The sequence below is a fragment of the Gadus chalcogrammus genome, chromosome 16 (assembly GCF_026213295.1).
Source record: "Gadus chalcogrammus isolate NIFS_2021 chromosome 16, NIFS_Gcha_1.0, whole genome shotgun sequence".
In the NCBI taxonomy this organism is placed as follows: Eukaryota; Metazoa; Chordata; class Actinopteri; order Gadiformes; family Gadidae; genus Gadus; species Gadus chalcogrammus.
In genome coordinates, this window is record NC_079427.1 from 676,914 (window position 1) to 689,566 (window position 12,653).

At 51.6% G+C, this 12,653-nt stretch overlaps 1 protein-coding gene across 1 annotated transcript; it reads right to left on the bottom strand.

Moving 5' to 3' along the window:
• Positions 1-3,894: 3,894 nt before the first annotated feature.
• gpr184 (G protein-coupled receptor 184) lies at positions 3,895-7,736 on the bottom strand. The gene is made up of 2 exons (XM_056612332.1): positions 6,974-7,736; positions 3,895-5,037 (listed from the first exon to the last, which is right to left on the bottom strand). Exon 2 carries the CDS (start codon positions 4,957-4,959, stop codon positions 3,895-3,897), a length of 1,065 nt encoding a protein of 354 aa, XP_056468307.1. The 5' UTR covers positions 4,960-5,037; positions 6,974-7,736.
• Positions 7,737-12,653: the final 4,917 nt, after the last annotated feature.

The following is a 12,653-nucleotide window of genomic DNA, read 5'->3' on the forward strand; positions in this document are numbered from 1 at the left end:
AAGAAAGGTCTTGTGTGGTACTCTATACCACGTTAAAGAAAGGTCTTGTGTGGGACTCTATACCACGTTAAAGAAAGGTCTTGTGTGGGACTCTATTCCACGTTAAAGAAAGGTCTTGTTGTGGGACTCTATACCACGTTAAAGAAAGGTCTTGTTGTGGGACTCTATACCACGTTAAAGAAAGGTCTTGAATGGGACTCTATACCACGTTAAAGAAAGGTCTTGTTGTGGGACTCTATTCCACGTTAAAGAAAGGTCTTGTTGTGGGACTCTATACCACGTTAAAGAAAGGTCTTGTGTGGGACTCTATACCACGTTAAAGAAAGGTCTTGTTGTGGGACTCTATACCACGTTAAAGAAAGGTCTTGTTGTGGGACTCTATACCACGTTAAAGAAAGGTCTTGTGTGGTACTCTATACCACGTTAAAGAAAGGTCTTGTTGTGGGACTCTATTCCACATATTTCAATAGTAACAGAACACCCCGCGGGTGAGTGTGGGTGCAGCCTTTGTGTCAGAGAAAGCCTCCGATAGTGGATTCCTGTCCTCTCAGACCAGAGAGATCATCAATCCCCTCAGACAAAGACTGGACTCTGGGAAGTCTGGGACCTGTCTCCCTGCCAGCCTGGTTCAGTCTTCCCTCAGCCTGGAGGACAGACAGTCACATTCCCATCGATGGAAGGTAGCAGGCGCTTTCATCCAGAGCCACTGTAAGTCCATTTATCAGAAGAAAGAGGTACAACAATATATCACTGTTGGTACCGTAAGGATGTTCATAGGGCCGAGGGCCAAGCACTAACCATCACTAGGTTAACCCATTCCCTGTGTACAACACAGATAGCGAGGGTAAGATGCTACACCATTCTAAGTACTATGTTTACCATGCAGTACACCATACACAGGCCTAGGTATAGGCCTGGGTAACACCTGGAGGACAGACTATAACCCCTATAATGTCCTCATGTGTTCAGAGTGGTCAGGGGGCTGGCAGTCTTAGAGGAGCCAACCAGGCGAGAGGGCAGAGCACTCTGCTGCTATCGACGACACCGCAGGGTCCTTATTGATATGGGAGAGGAAAGAATGCATAAATAATACAATATGGAATCCAACAAGCACTAATGGGATCTAGTATACGTTGGTCTGTGTGTGTGTGTGTGTGTGTGTGTGTGTGTGTGTGTGTGTGTGTGTGTGTGTGTGTGTGTGTGTGTGTGTGTGTGTGTGTGTGTGTGTGTGTGTGTGTGTGTGTGTGTGTGTGTGTTTTGGTTATCTGGCTGCAGCTTTCTTGTTTTCTGGTTGAAGTTTCAGTTCCTGATGGCTCTTCTAAGAATGCAGCTCTGAAACATGAACAATAACTGCATAGCGAGGGAGATGTGTGAGATGGAGGTGTGAACATGTTTCCTGTTGAACGCTGATTGCAGCATATTATCTGCAGCCCAAAAGTATGAACCTCTTTAAGCCACTGTGTGCTCAGAGCAGATGACACTGAAGAGGATGTAGTTTTTTCACCTTCCTCAGAAATGTTGTGCGTATCAAAATGCTCTGAGTGGAGGAAGTGAGAGCAGTTAATCTGGGTCTTGTCAGACATGTCGTTTTCAGTAACTTAATACAGTCAACTTTTCGACGTATGTTGGTAAGTAATACTACTAAGTTAACAGTAACAAGGTCTAGACTAGGGCGTGTGTGAGCCATGGTGATGCACAGTAACCAGTCTACACAGAGTACGTATACAAATAAACACACATTCAAATTCAAATATGTCTCTATTTTTGTATATATATTATTTTTTTACATGTTTAATATTTACTTCTTTACATTTTTACAGTATGTTCTGGGGATTTTATGCCCCCTTAAAAGTCAGCAAGAAGTGAGTTATAGTTTCAGTATAAAGACTGTTCTTAATATTCAAACATTTTTTCTTTTCTTCTCTTGAAGTGACTCACCATACGACATTGGCCACAGTACAAGTCTGGGGTTACGAAACAACAGATTTCCCCTCTTTCCCTTTCCAGTCGACGTTGTCAATGGAGGGGTCCAAGCTGCAGAATACTCAAGGGATTGGTCATCCCCTCTTGAACCCAAACGTCTGGCAAAATGTGTGCTCTTAAAAATAACTTGAGTACAAGTCATCATCGATCCTAGTTGAAATATGATTTATATGGTAGGAAATACATCTGCTGACACTCCCAAACACACACTGTGCCAGTGCTGTCCCTCCCAGCCTCCACGTAGGGTATGATCTGTGCTGTTCAGAGTAGCGCACAGACAGGGCCTGAATGATGCCAGGCCTTATGTTTCTCCACTTATCGTTCCTCGTAACATTCCTAATATGTAAGATTACAGACACAGGTGGCTGGTGGACATTGACTGAAACAAGAGGATGTGCAGAAGGGACTGTTCCAGGGCTCCTTATTCAAGCTCATAGCGACGGGTCATGTCCCTGGAAGGTTCTGTCGTACAGCATAGCTATCACCATCAACACCACCACAACCTCCAACGATAGAGCTTAAAGAACGGGACAATCACCGATCTGTAAGCGTCGGATTGCGGATCAAACTAACTCCACCCGCACTAGTAGACAGTAAGGAATAGGTTTCAAATCAACAGCGTGTAAAAGAAAACTTATTATGAGCCCCTTCAGAAAGTGTCCTTTACTCGTGCAAATGTCCTTCTTGGTTTCCAACCCAGACTCTGGGACAATGGGAGACCTCAGTACACACAGTACACCGTGTCTATCGTTCATATGCAACGCTCACACAGAAATATTTCCTTATCACTGACCTGCATGCTATTACCATGGTTGCAGCCCTTGAGGTCGGCAGGCCTACACACATGCACGGTATGTAAATAGTTTATACATAAACGCAGGAATGCATACACGTTTGCAGATAAATATACGATACACATTCAAATATACACACTTATGTAAACCGTACATACAGTATACATCCACGCATTTAAGCACACACACACACACACACTCACACGCACGCACACACATACACACGCATTTATGCGCACACACACGCACACACACGCGCGCCCACAACCCGGTGTGTGTCAGATGAGGCTGGAGGTGGGGGTCCTCTAGGGGTCAGATGAGGTTGGGGGTGGGGGTCCTCTAGGGGGTCAGCTGAGGCTGGAGGTGGGGGTCCATTAGGGGGTCAGAAGAGGCTGCAGGTGGGGGTCCTCTAGGGGGTCAGATGAGGCTGGAGTTGGGGGTCCATTAGGGGGTCAGATGAGGCTGGAGGTGGGGGTCCTCTAGGGGGTCAGATGAGGTTGGGGGTGGGGGTCCTCTAGGGGGTCAGCTGAGGCTGGAGGTGGGGGTCCATTAGGGGGTCAGATGAGTCTGGAGGTGGGGGTCCATTAGGGGGTCAGATGAGTCTGGAGGTGGGGGTCCTCTAGGGGGTCAGATGAGTCTGGAGGTGGGGGTCCTCTAGGGGGTCAGATGAGGTTGGGGGTGGGGGTCCTCTAGGGGGTCAGATGAGTCTGGAGGTGGGGGTCCTCTAGGGGGTCAGCTGAGGCTGGAGGTGGGGGTCCATTAGGGGGTCAGATGAGGCTGGAGGTGGGGGTCCTCTAGGGGGTCAGATGAGGCTGGAGGTGGGGGTCCTCTAGGGGGTCAGATGAGGCTGGAGGTGGGGGTCCTCTAGGGGGTCAGCTGAGGCTGGAGGTGGGGGTCCTCTAGGGGGTCAGATGAGGCTGGAGGTGGGGGTCCTCTAGGGGGTCAGATGAGGCTGGAGGTGGGGGTCCTCTAGGGGGTCAGATGAGGTTGGGGGTGGGGGTCCTCTAGGGGGTCAGATGAGGCTGGAGGTGGGGGTCCTCTAGGGGGTCAGATGAGGCTGGGGGTGGGGGTCCTCTAGGGGGTCAGATGAGGTTGGGGGTGGGGGTCCTCTAGGGGGTCAGATGAGGTTTGGGGTGGCGGTGGTCCTGGTGTAGCGGTTCAGGGAGCAGGTGGCGCTGGCCGGGGTTTTCTTGTGCCGCCTCCAGCAGAACACCTCCTCCCTCACACCGTTGCTGACCAGCACGTAGAGCACGGGGTCCACCACGCAGTTCAGGCTGGACAGGGCCAGCGTGCAGGAGAAGGGGAAGTGCATGATCTGCTCGAAGGAGCAGTAGCTCCCCTGGGGAATGGTGTCAGGGCTGAGGTAGTAGGCCAGCGAGCGCGCCAGCAGCAGCAGGTGGTACGGCGCGAAGCAGATAGAAAAGATGCCGATGACGCCGAAGGACAGCAGCCTCACCTTCCTCTTGGCCTGGGCGCTGAGGCCGGGGCTCTGGCCCACCGTGGCCAGCACCTTCCAGTAGCTGACCCCCAGCACCAGCAGCGGCAGCAGGAAGCCCAGGCCCACGCGCAGCAGGTTGAAGAGCGCCACGGGGGCCTGCATGGGGTAGGTCTCGTAGCAGCGGTCGTTGTCGTTGCGCTCGTCGTGGGCGTCCGTCAGGTTGTCCTTCACCAGCACCATGACGTGCAGCACCACCACCACCGCGTAGACCGCCAGGCAGGCCATCCAGGCGTAGCAGGACGTGCGCTTCGTCTTGAAGCGGAGTGGGAAGGTGACCACCAGGCAGCGGTCCACCGAGATGCAGCACAACAGGAAGATGCTGATGTACATGTTGGAGTAGTAGAAGAAGCCGGCGATGCTGCAGGACAGCACGCTCAGCCCCCAGCGGTGGTTGTGGTAGTAGTAGTTGATCCAAAGCGGCATGGTGAGGATGAAGAGCAGGTCGGACAAGGACAGGTTGAGGAGGAAGATGCCCAGGACGTTCCGGCTCCTCACCTGCTGGATGATGGGCCCCAGGGTTAGAACGTTGAAGGTCAGGCCGAAGATAAAGACCAGGATGTACAGCCCCATGAGCAGGTCGCTGATGATGCTGTCCTCGATGTCCACACACTTCCGACTGCTGTTGGTCGCGTTCGTGGTCGCGATCACGCTGCCGGTGGTCGCCGTGGACAACAAGAGGCTCATTGTCTTTTTTGGGACGTTGTTTTGGTTTCCTTTTCAGCGAGTACGGCCCTGTCCGAGCCCAGTTAGAATGAAGTGCTCCTGCAATTCAGAAGGGATATGGTTTTACGAAGGGACAATTAGGGCAACGGCAGAGCTATCATTTCACTCAGCCAGATGGATACTTCCCCCCACTACCTCCCAAATCCTATTTCACAGTCCGTGAGCCTGAAGGGAGGTCCTGGGCTACTCTGTCCTGAGTTCAGCTCAAGTGCTATTAGGTGTTATTTGGAGTATGAAACGGTTTTCAATGCCGGAGATGGTGGGCCTTGTTGTGCCATCAGGGCCGAGGGCTTATCGCTCCAAGAGAGAGCAGCCTGCAGCCGGTGAGGATGGGATGACCAAATCACTCTTTATGTTCTCCTCATTGCTCCGCAACCCGCCCAGCGCCTCATCAGGCACTGCAGTGCTTTGTCTAAATGCCTCAGAATCTCTTTTTCAAGCGACAACAAAGAGCAAGTGTCCCTTTACATATAAATGAGATGCAGAAGCATCAGCTTCCCATCTAAGTGTCTAGATTAGTTCCTGGTTATGCCTCTCGCATAATAGTGTCTAAGATTGCGAGTGTTATTGCCCCTGCATGGTTTGAAGATAAGTGGCAGACCGGTCACACACACACACACTATCAATCACTAGATCTACATTTGCATAGTGCTCTAATCAAAGAATTTTACATTTCATAAGAAAACTAGCTTTTCAATTAGAACACGCTTTAGGCACTCGGCTTCATATAGTAACCTTCATCAGTTAACAAATGATTTCATTTCATTTTTGGCACCGGAGTCGGAGTTACGTTTAATAGAATATGCGTTTGTTTTTGAGAGTTGCCAAATACTTGATGGTTTAGATTAATAGGGATTTGACATGGTAGTGTCAGTAAATACATTTCTTGAATGATTGAATGTGAATACACTCAGAGTGTCTCATAATGGATGCCATGGTTGGTTCCTTTCAGACAGAAGTGCATGGTAACACTCTGCACACACATAATGACCATGAGGTTCACATGTTCCCCTCCATCAACACCATCACACTCCCTTCGCTTTCCTTACGCTGCGTAGCGACTTAAAACTAGGAGTGGCTCTCTGAGCCTCGCAGCATTCTGAACGTGTTTCTACGTGTCATATCGTACTGATCTGCATCCCCCTATCATCCTGCCCTCCCTGAAGCTACGGCTGCGCGGCGTCCGGCTGTTGTTTCATCTGCTGGGCAGTGGTCCACCTGCCCGGTCTGTTTATAGAGCGGAGAGCATCTAATGCCATTAGCGACTGGGCAGAGCCCGCTCGCAGCCAGAGCCCGCTCGCAGCCAGAGCCCGCTCGCAGCCAGAGCCCGCTCGCAGCCAGACTCAATCACAGAGCGGCCCTTAGGGTGACCTGAGGGTCTACTTATGGAGCCCTTAGCAGGTGCCGACTGAGGGCTGAAGAAAACCAGAACCACATTGGTCATCATTTGGAAAAGAATGACAAAAATCCACCTGGGTTTCCCCCTACGTCATCTTCAACTCTGAAAAGTTTCATCTTTCAAAGAAATGAATAATTGATTCCAGTCAGAGAGATTTGTTTCGTGCCAACCAATTCCTTCCATTATGTGTCACCAGGTATCGACAGGGGAACCTGGTTCGATGCCTCATGAGGTTTGTAATGTCTCTGTTTCCCCAGAAGGGTATCGCCTGCCAAACCTCCTGTTCACAATGCAGATCAATTGGCTGATGATTGAATAAGCTGATCTAACTTTGGTTTCATGAATACCCAGTATTTTCTATTTCAAGAATACATTTGTCATATCCTCTCTTCTTTGTCTTTGTCTTTCGAATGGAAAACATTCAGGCCTGAGTGTCACTAGACTTTGGGCTATTTGAATGTCTCTGATTTTTTATTCTTACATATGTAGGAAAAACACTGGTTTGCTGTTGTTAGTGTTACTCCATCAAGTTTTTCATCAACAAGAAACACTCCAGAGAGTTCTGAAAGTTCTTACCTTGTGGTGGGACGTGGTGGTCTGAAACAGCCGTAGAACTTCAGATGTACTCCTGTCCAACACAGTGAGCTCTTCACTCTGACCGGCCAGTCAAACCCTCACCAAGTGGCTCACCACTTCTCCCTAACGCAATCAGGAATGCATCATCCAGCGAAACAAAAAACAAAACCACGAAAAAAGAAGTAGAAAAGCGTCTCGTGTCTGGCTTCTGCTCTCGGTCTGCGGGCGTCCCAATGTGAGCGCTCTCCGGACGCTGACAGAGCAGAGAGAGGAGGAGGAGACGTACAATAAGCGCAAGGAGGAGAGGACGAGGAGGGGAGGGAGGCTGGGGAGCTTCTGCACCCGTGTAGAGAGGAAGCGGCTGGCGAGGGGCGGGTGTCTGCGGTGTGGGGGCAGATGTAGTGGATACAACCAGATGGAGGGGTGACTACAGAGCGAGATACAAGGCAGGACGCAGCCAGAGACCTCAGCCACGTCTAGACCATAGCTCCGCTGGCACAGGCAGCTAGCAGGAGGGAGGAAGCGGGAACTCATGGCGTCCTCACTGACCTTTTCCCTAAGTATATGGACCTCATACTCTGAATGTTCCTCTAATTCCTACTTATCAGGTTTATAGTTCAAAATGGCTGCCCACGTTGTCAGGTACCAGGGAGGGGTTTAAGATGAATAATGTGAGTTTGATTTATGTCTTGTGTCCGACAGAGGCATCCCGAATATTCCAGGAATCTGGAAGGGCCGGATCAGAGGCTGAGATCTCCTTCACCCTCCCACACCCCTTAGACTCTAGTTAGTACAGTGAGAGATCTCACACACCCCTTAGACTCTAGTTAGTACAGTGAGAGATCTCACACACCCCTTAGACCCTAGTTAGTACAGTGAGAGATCTAACACACCCCTTAGACCCTAGTTAGTACAGTGAGAGATCTCACACACCCCTTAGACCCTAGTTAGTACAGTGAGAGATCTCACACACCCCTTAGACTCTAGTTAGTACAGTGAGAGATCTCACACACCCCTTAGACTCTAGTTAGTACAGTGAGAGATCTCACACACCCCTTAGACCCTAGTTAGTACAGTGAGAGATCTCACACACCCCTTAGACTCTAGTTAGTACAGTGAGAGATCTCACACACCCCTTAGATTCTAGTTAGTACAGTGAGAGATCTCACACACCCCTTAGACTCTAGTTAGTACAGTGAGAGATCTCACACACCCCTTAGACTCTAGTTAGTACAGTGAGAGATCTAACACACCCCTTAGACTCTAGTTAGTACAGTGAGAGATCTCACACACCCCTTAGACTCTAGTTAGTACAGGGAGAGATCTCACACACCCCTTAGACTCTAGTTAGTACAGTGAGAGATCTCACACACCCCTTAGACTCTAGTTAGTACAGTGAGAGATCTCACACACCCCTTAGACTCTAGTTAGTACAGTGAGAGATCTCACACTCCCCTTAGACTCTAGTTAGTACAGTGAGAGATCTCACACACCCCTTAGACTCTAGTTAGTACAGTGAGAGATCTCACACACCCCTTAGACCCTAGTTAGTACAGTGAGGTACCATTGACCCTTTCCCCTCTGAGAGACTATGTAGTTAGTAGTGAGAGATCTCCCTCATCCTCACACATCTCTGAGACTGTAGTTAGTGAGGGACAATTCACCCTCACACATATCTCAGAATATGTGGTTAATATAGTGAGAGCTCTATTTCGCTCATTCACATCTCTGAGAGTATACAATTAATAAACTGAGATTGCTTTAATCCTTTCACATCTCTGAAACTGTAGTGAATAAACTGAGAGATCCATTTCACACTTGTGCACATCTCTGAGACGATGTCGTTAATATACTGACAGAACTTTTACCCTTTCACCCTTTCACCCTTCTGAGACGAGTTGTTGGTTAACTGAGAGATCTCTTCCCCCCCTCACACCTGTGGTAAACATTGCCACCGGATGTGTTCTCGGGGGTCGGACACCTCTCCTCCTTCCTGGGTGGGGGGCGGAGGGGATGGGGGGGTACGTTACACAGGAAGTATTTTGATATTTTGTCCCAGAAATTTGTTCCTGGGAGAAGAGAACAGCTTTAGAGCCATGACCTAATAAGGCTGGCAGCAAGAAGCCACAGGAAAACATATTGGAGATATGCATTCTGCGCGCGGGCGTGTGTGTGTACGTGTGCATGTGCAAGTGCATACTTGTGTGCGTGCGTGCATGCGTGTATGTGTGCGTGCATGCGTTTGTATGTGTGCATGTGCTTAAAGCTATTCATTCCTTACATTCCATTTATAAATAAACAACTTTTATTTTGGTTAAAAAGAATATTGATTATGGTACCCCTGAAACCGCCTCCAGCGTGTATCAAGCCCCGCCATTTACTATTCCATAATTCTATATCTACCCCCCCCCCCGCCCCCTCCCTACCTCCCCCCCGCCCCCTCCCTACCTCCCCCCCCCCCCTACCTCCCTACCCCCCCCCCCCCGCCCCCTCCCTACCTCCCCCCCCCCCTACCTCCCTCTGCTCTTTCCCACCGCGGGAGGCGATCCAAGGCCCTGATGGAGCCAGAGCCGAGCTGTTTACAACGCGGTGCCTGATGTCTGACCGCCATTTACCTCCACCGGCCGCACTAAGTGGGCTATCTTCCACCGCATACTCATCAATGGGTGCATAGAAATATTTCTATATATAATATATCTATACTCCACTTAGCATCAGTCGGTAATTACTAAGTGGCACGGTCAATCGGAAGGCAAGGCAACGAACGACAACCCTGCATAATGTACGATTGCAATAGAGAGAGGGAGAGACAGAAGGTATCATTTACCGGAGAGGATTGTTCCCCGACGGGGATGGATGTGCAGAGAGGGGCAGAGAGGACCCCTCTCAGCCGGCTAAGGGCTCTCAGCCAACCAAGATGAGCGCTACTCTATCTCTGCCTGCAGACCGCGCCCGGTCCACTCGTGGCGTGCGGTGCTACGGGCCCTCCTATGTAAATCAGGTCCACTCCAGGGCTTAGCACAGCCTCTCACTCCGCACACCCATTGATCCAGGGACGTGCTCTCTCGCTCCTACAACGGCTACGTGCCGTCCCGACTGCTGGCCGACCTCAGCTCGACCCTAGTTCAACACCCCAGCGACCGGGACCCCCGCGACCCAGCGGGGGGACCCCCGCGACCCAGCGGGACCCCCGCGACCCACCGGGACCCCCGCGACCCACCGGGACCCCCGCGACCCAGCGGGACCGCCGCGTCGATGTTCCGTCCGGTGTTTTCAGTCCTTCCCCCCCCCCCCCCCCCCCCCCACAAGCTCTGCTTTTTATTCTCTCGCTTTAAAATATAGTAAAATAAAACATTATTAGTTATTACAGAAACATCCTTTTATTTCCTTTTATCTTTCTAATCTAATGAGGCCTTCTGTCCGATTTTCGGGAAATCCGTCCATGAGACTTTGAGGGACAAAAGAAGAGGAGGAACTTGTGGGTCACTTACGTAAATGCATGAATAAATAATGAGAGGAATCAGACAGCCCAGTCAGGATGTGATATGGTTCAATGCCTGTATTGTAGTTACAAATGCTAGAAGGATCCACATATATCTCATACATTCTCTACACACGTTTGACACTACATGGATACGGCTATAGGGTTCAACAACAGGTCCTGCTTGTGGTAAGTAAGGAGTAGAAGCATCTAGACTTAAAATCAACTCTATCAGCCTGACATGGAGACAGTGGTCAGCCACTCTGGGCTGCTCTATCCAATAAACCAGGACTTCATGGGGAGATGGAGGAACAGCATCTATGTAATATATAATATTACATCTATGTCAAATATGATCAGCTGACAAAGCATGACGCCATGACCGTTAGCCATGAGCAGACAGATATCTGCACATCTCTCCCATCAGAGGCTTTGCGTCACCTGACACGCTCACGCAGTGTTGCTTTACCCCGTGTGTACGTATGAGGCGACCGCGAAGCCTTTACTCCAGAAACAGACACAGAGATGTATCTGCTACCGCCTCGGTGGTTACCAGAATACAGGAAGTGATTGATAACCATCAACATTCTGCTCCCCAAGGGGGGGGGGCGTTAAGAAGACACAACATTAAGCCAGACTCATGATGACACTTAGTTTGTGGTCATTTTCAGTTTTTTAAATGTGGGATTCATTCTCTCTTCCTTCCGCTCCCTGGAGGTGGACCGTCCCTCCTGGAGAAAGCTCTCAGGACCTAGACCTGGAGGACCTGGAGGACCTGGAGAACGTAGACCTGGAGGACTTAGACCCGGAGGACTTAGACCCGGAGGACCTGGAGGACCTGCAGGACTTAGACCTGGAGGACCTGGAGGACCTGGGGAACGTAGACCTGGAGGACTTAGACCTGGAGGACCTTGAGGACCTGGAGGACCTGGAGGAAGTGGACCAGACTCAGACCACGGCTAACGGCCCTGCCTGGGTTCAGGAGCCCCAGATCAGGGGCGACCCCTAAAGGACCAGTGGGGGCTGGGGGCCGGGGCTGGGGGCCAGGGGCTGGGGGCCGGGGCCAGGGCTGGGTGCCAGGGGCTGGGGGCCGGGGGCTGACGTCACCACTCCAGTCGGTCCAGCCCGCTCAGAGCGGAGCGTAAGTGATCAGAGGAACCACGACAGCGTTCAGCGAGTTCATGTTGCAGACGAGGAGCGAGGCGGGAGGGGGCCCTCTGGCGGGGGCCTGGGAACACTCCGCCTCAGGGCCGTCTGTCCCCTGTCCTTTAATCTCTCTGCCCCCCCCCCCCATCACCCCATCCTCCGGCCAGAGCTCCACCAACGGGTCCGGGTCTCGACGGCCCTGGAGCTGAACCTGTGCCCCCGCTCAGAGGATGCTGACCCTCTCGGTCAGACCCTGCATGTCGCCGTCCTCTGCGTCCTCGCCGTCGGAGCCCATCCCGGCGGGGGCCGCGGCCACCAGGTGGGCGGGGTAGGGCAGGGTGTTCTCCGCGGGCGAACAGCTGCCAGCGGGTGTCGTCGCTCTCGTGGGTGATGTAGCGCTCGCACAGCTTGGTCTCCAGCTCCCGCAGGTCCAGCCAGGTGTGGTAGTCCTGGGCGGAGAGAGGAGGTCAGTGGGGACGGCGCCTGGCTCAGGGGACCGGCACTAGCTGGTGTGTTTAGGAGCCCCACGAGGGAGCGTGTGTTTACTGCCGCTCAGCAGAACAGAGCCCCACTAATGTTGTAGTCCCCAGACCGGGACGGGGCCGACGCATCAGTCAGGACAGGATTCAATCTGCTGGCTCTGAGGTTCTGCTGAGACTTCGTTTAATTTATGTTCAGCTCACACGATACAACGTTGGATTCAGCCTCCGGCTTCAGGGGCCAGATAGCTTCTAGAGAAGTGTTGACCTTCTGATGATATTTGAGTGTGGTATCCCTGTTAGTGTGCGTGTGCGTGCGGGCGTGTGTGTTTACCTGCAGGTAGGAGTGGCTCAGGCTCTTGTCCACGCTGTAGCGTTTCCTCATCTTCACCTGCAGCAGGTTGTTGATCAGATCGATCGCTGCAGAGAGGAGAGAGGGTCACCACGTCAGCACCACCCAGGTCAGCACCACCCAGGTCAGCACCACCCAGGTCAGCACCACCCAGGGCCGCTCTCACCCACCGCCAGTCACAGCACCACGAGGCAGGCTGAGACATTAAACATAGCCCTGTGT

Excerpts from the sequence above, each read along its gene's own strand:
- gpr184 (XM_056612332.1), bottom strand. The coding sequence starts at position 4,959 with ATGAGCCTCTTGTTGTCCACGGCGACCACCGGCAGCGTGATCGCGACC.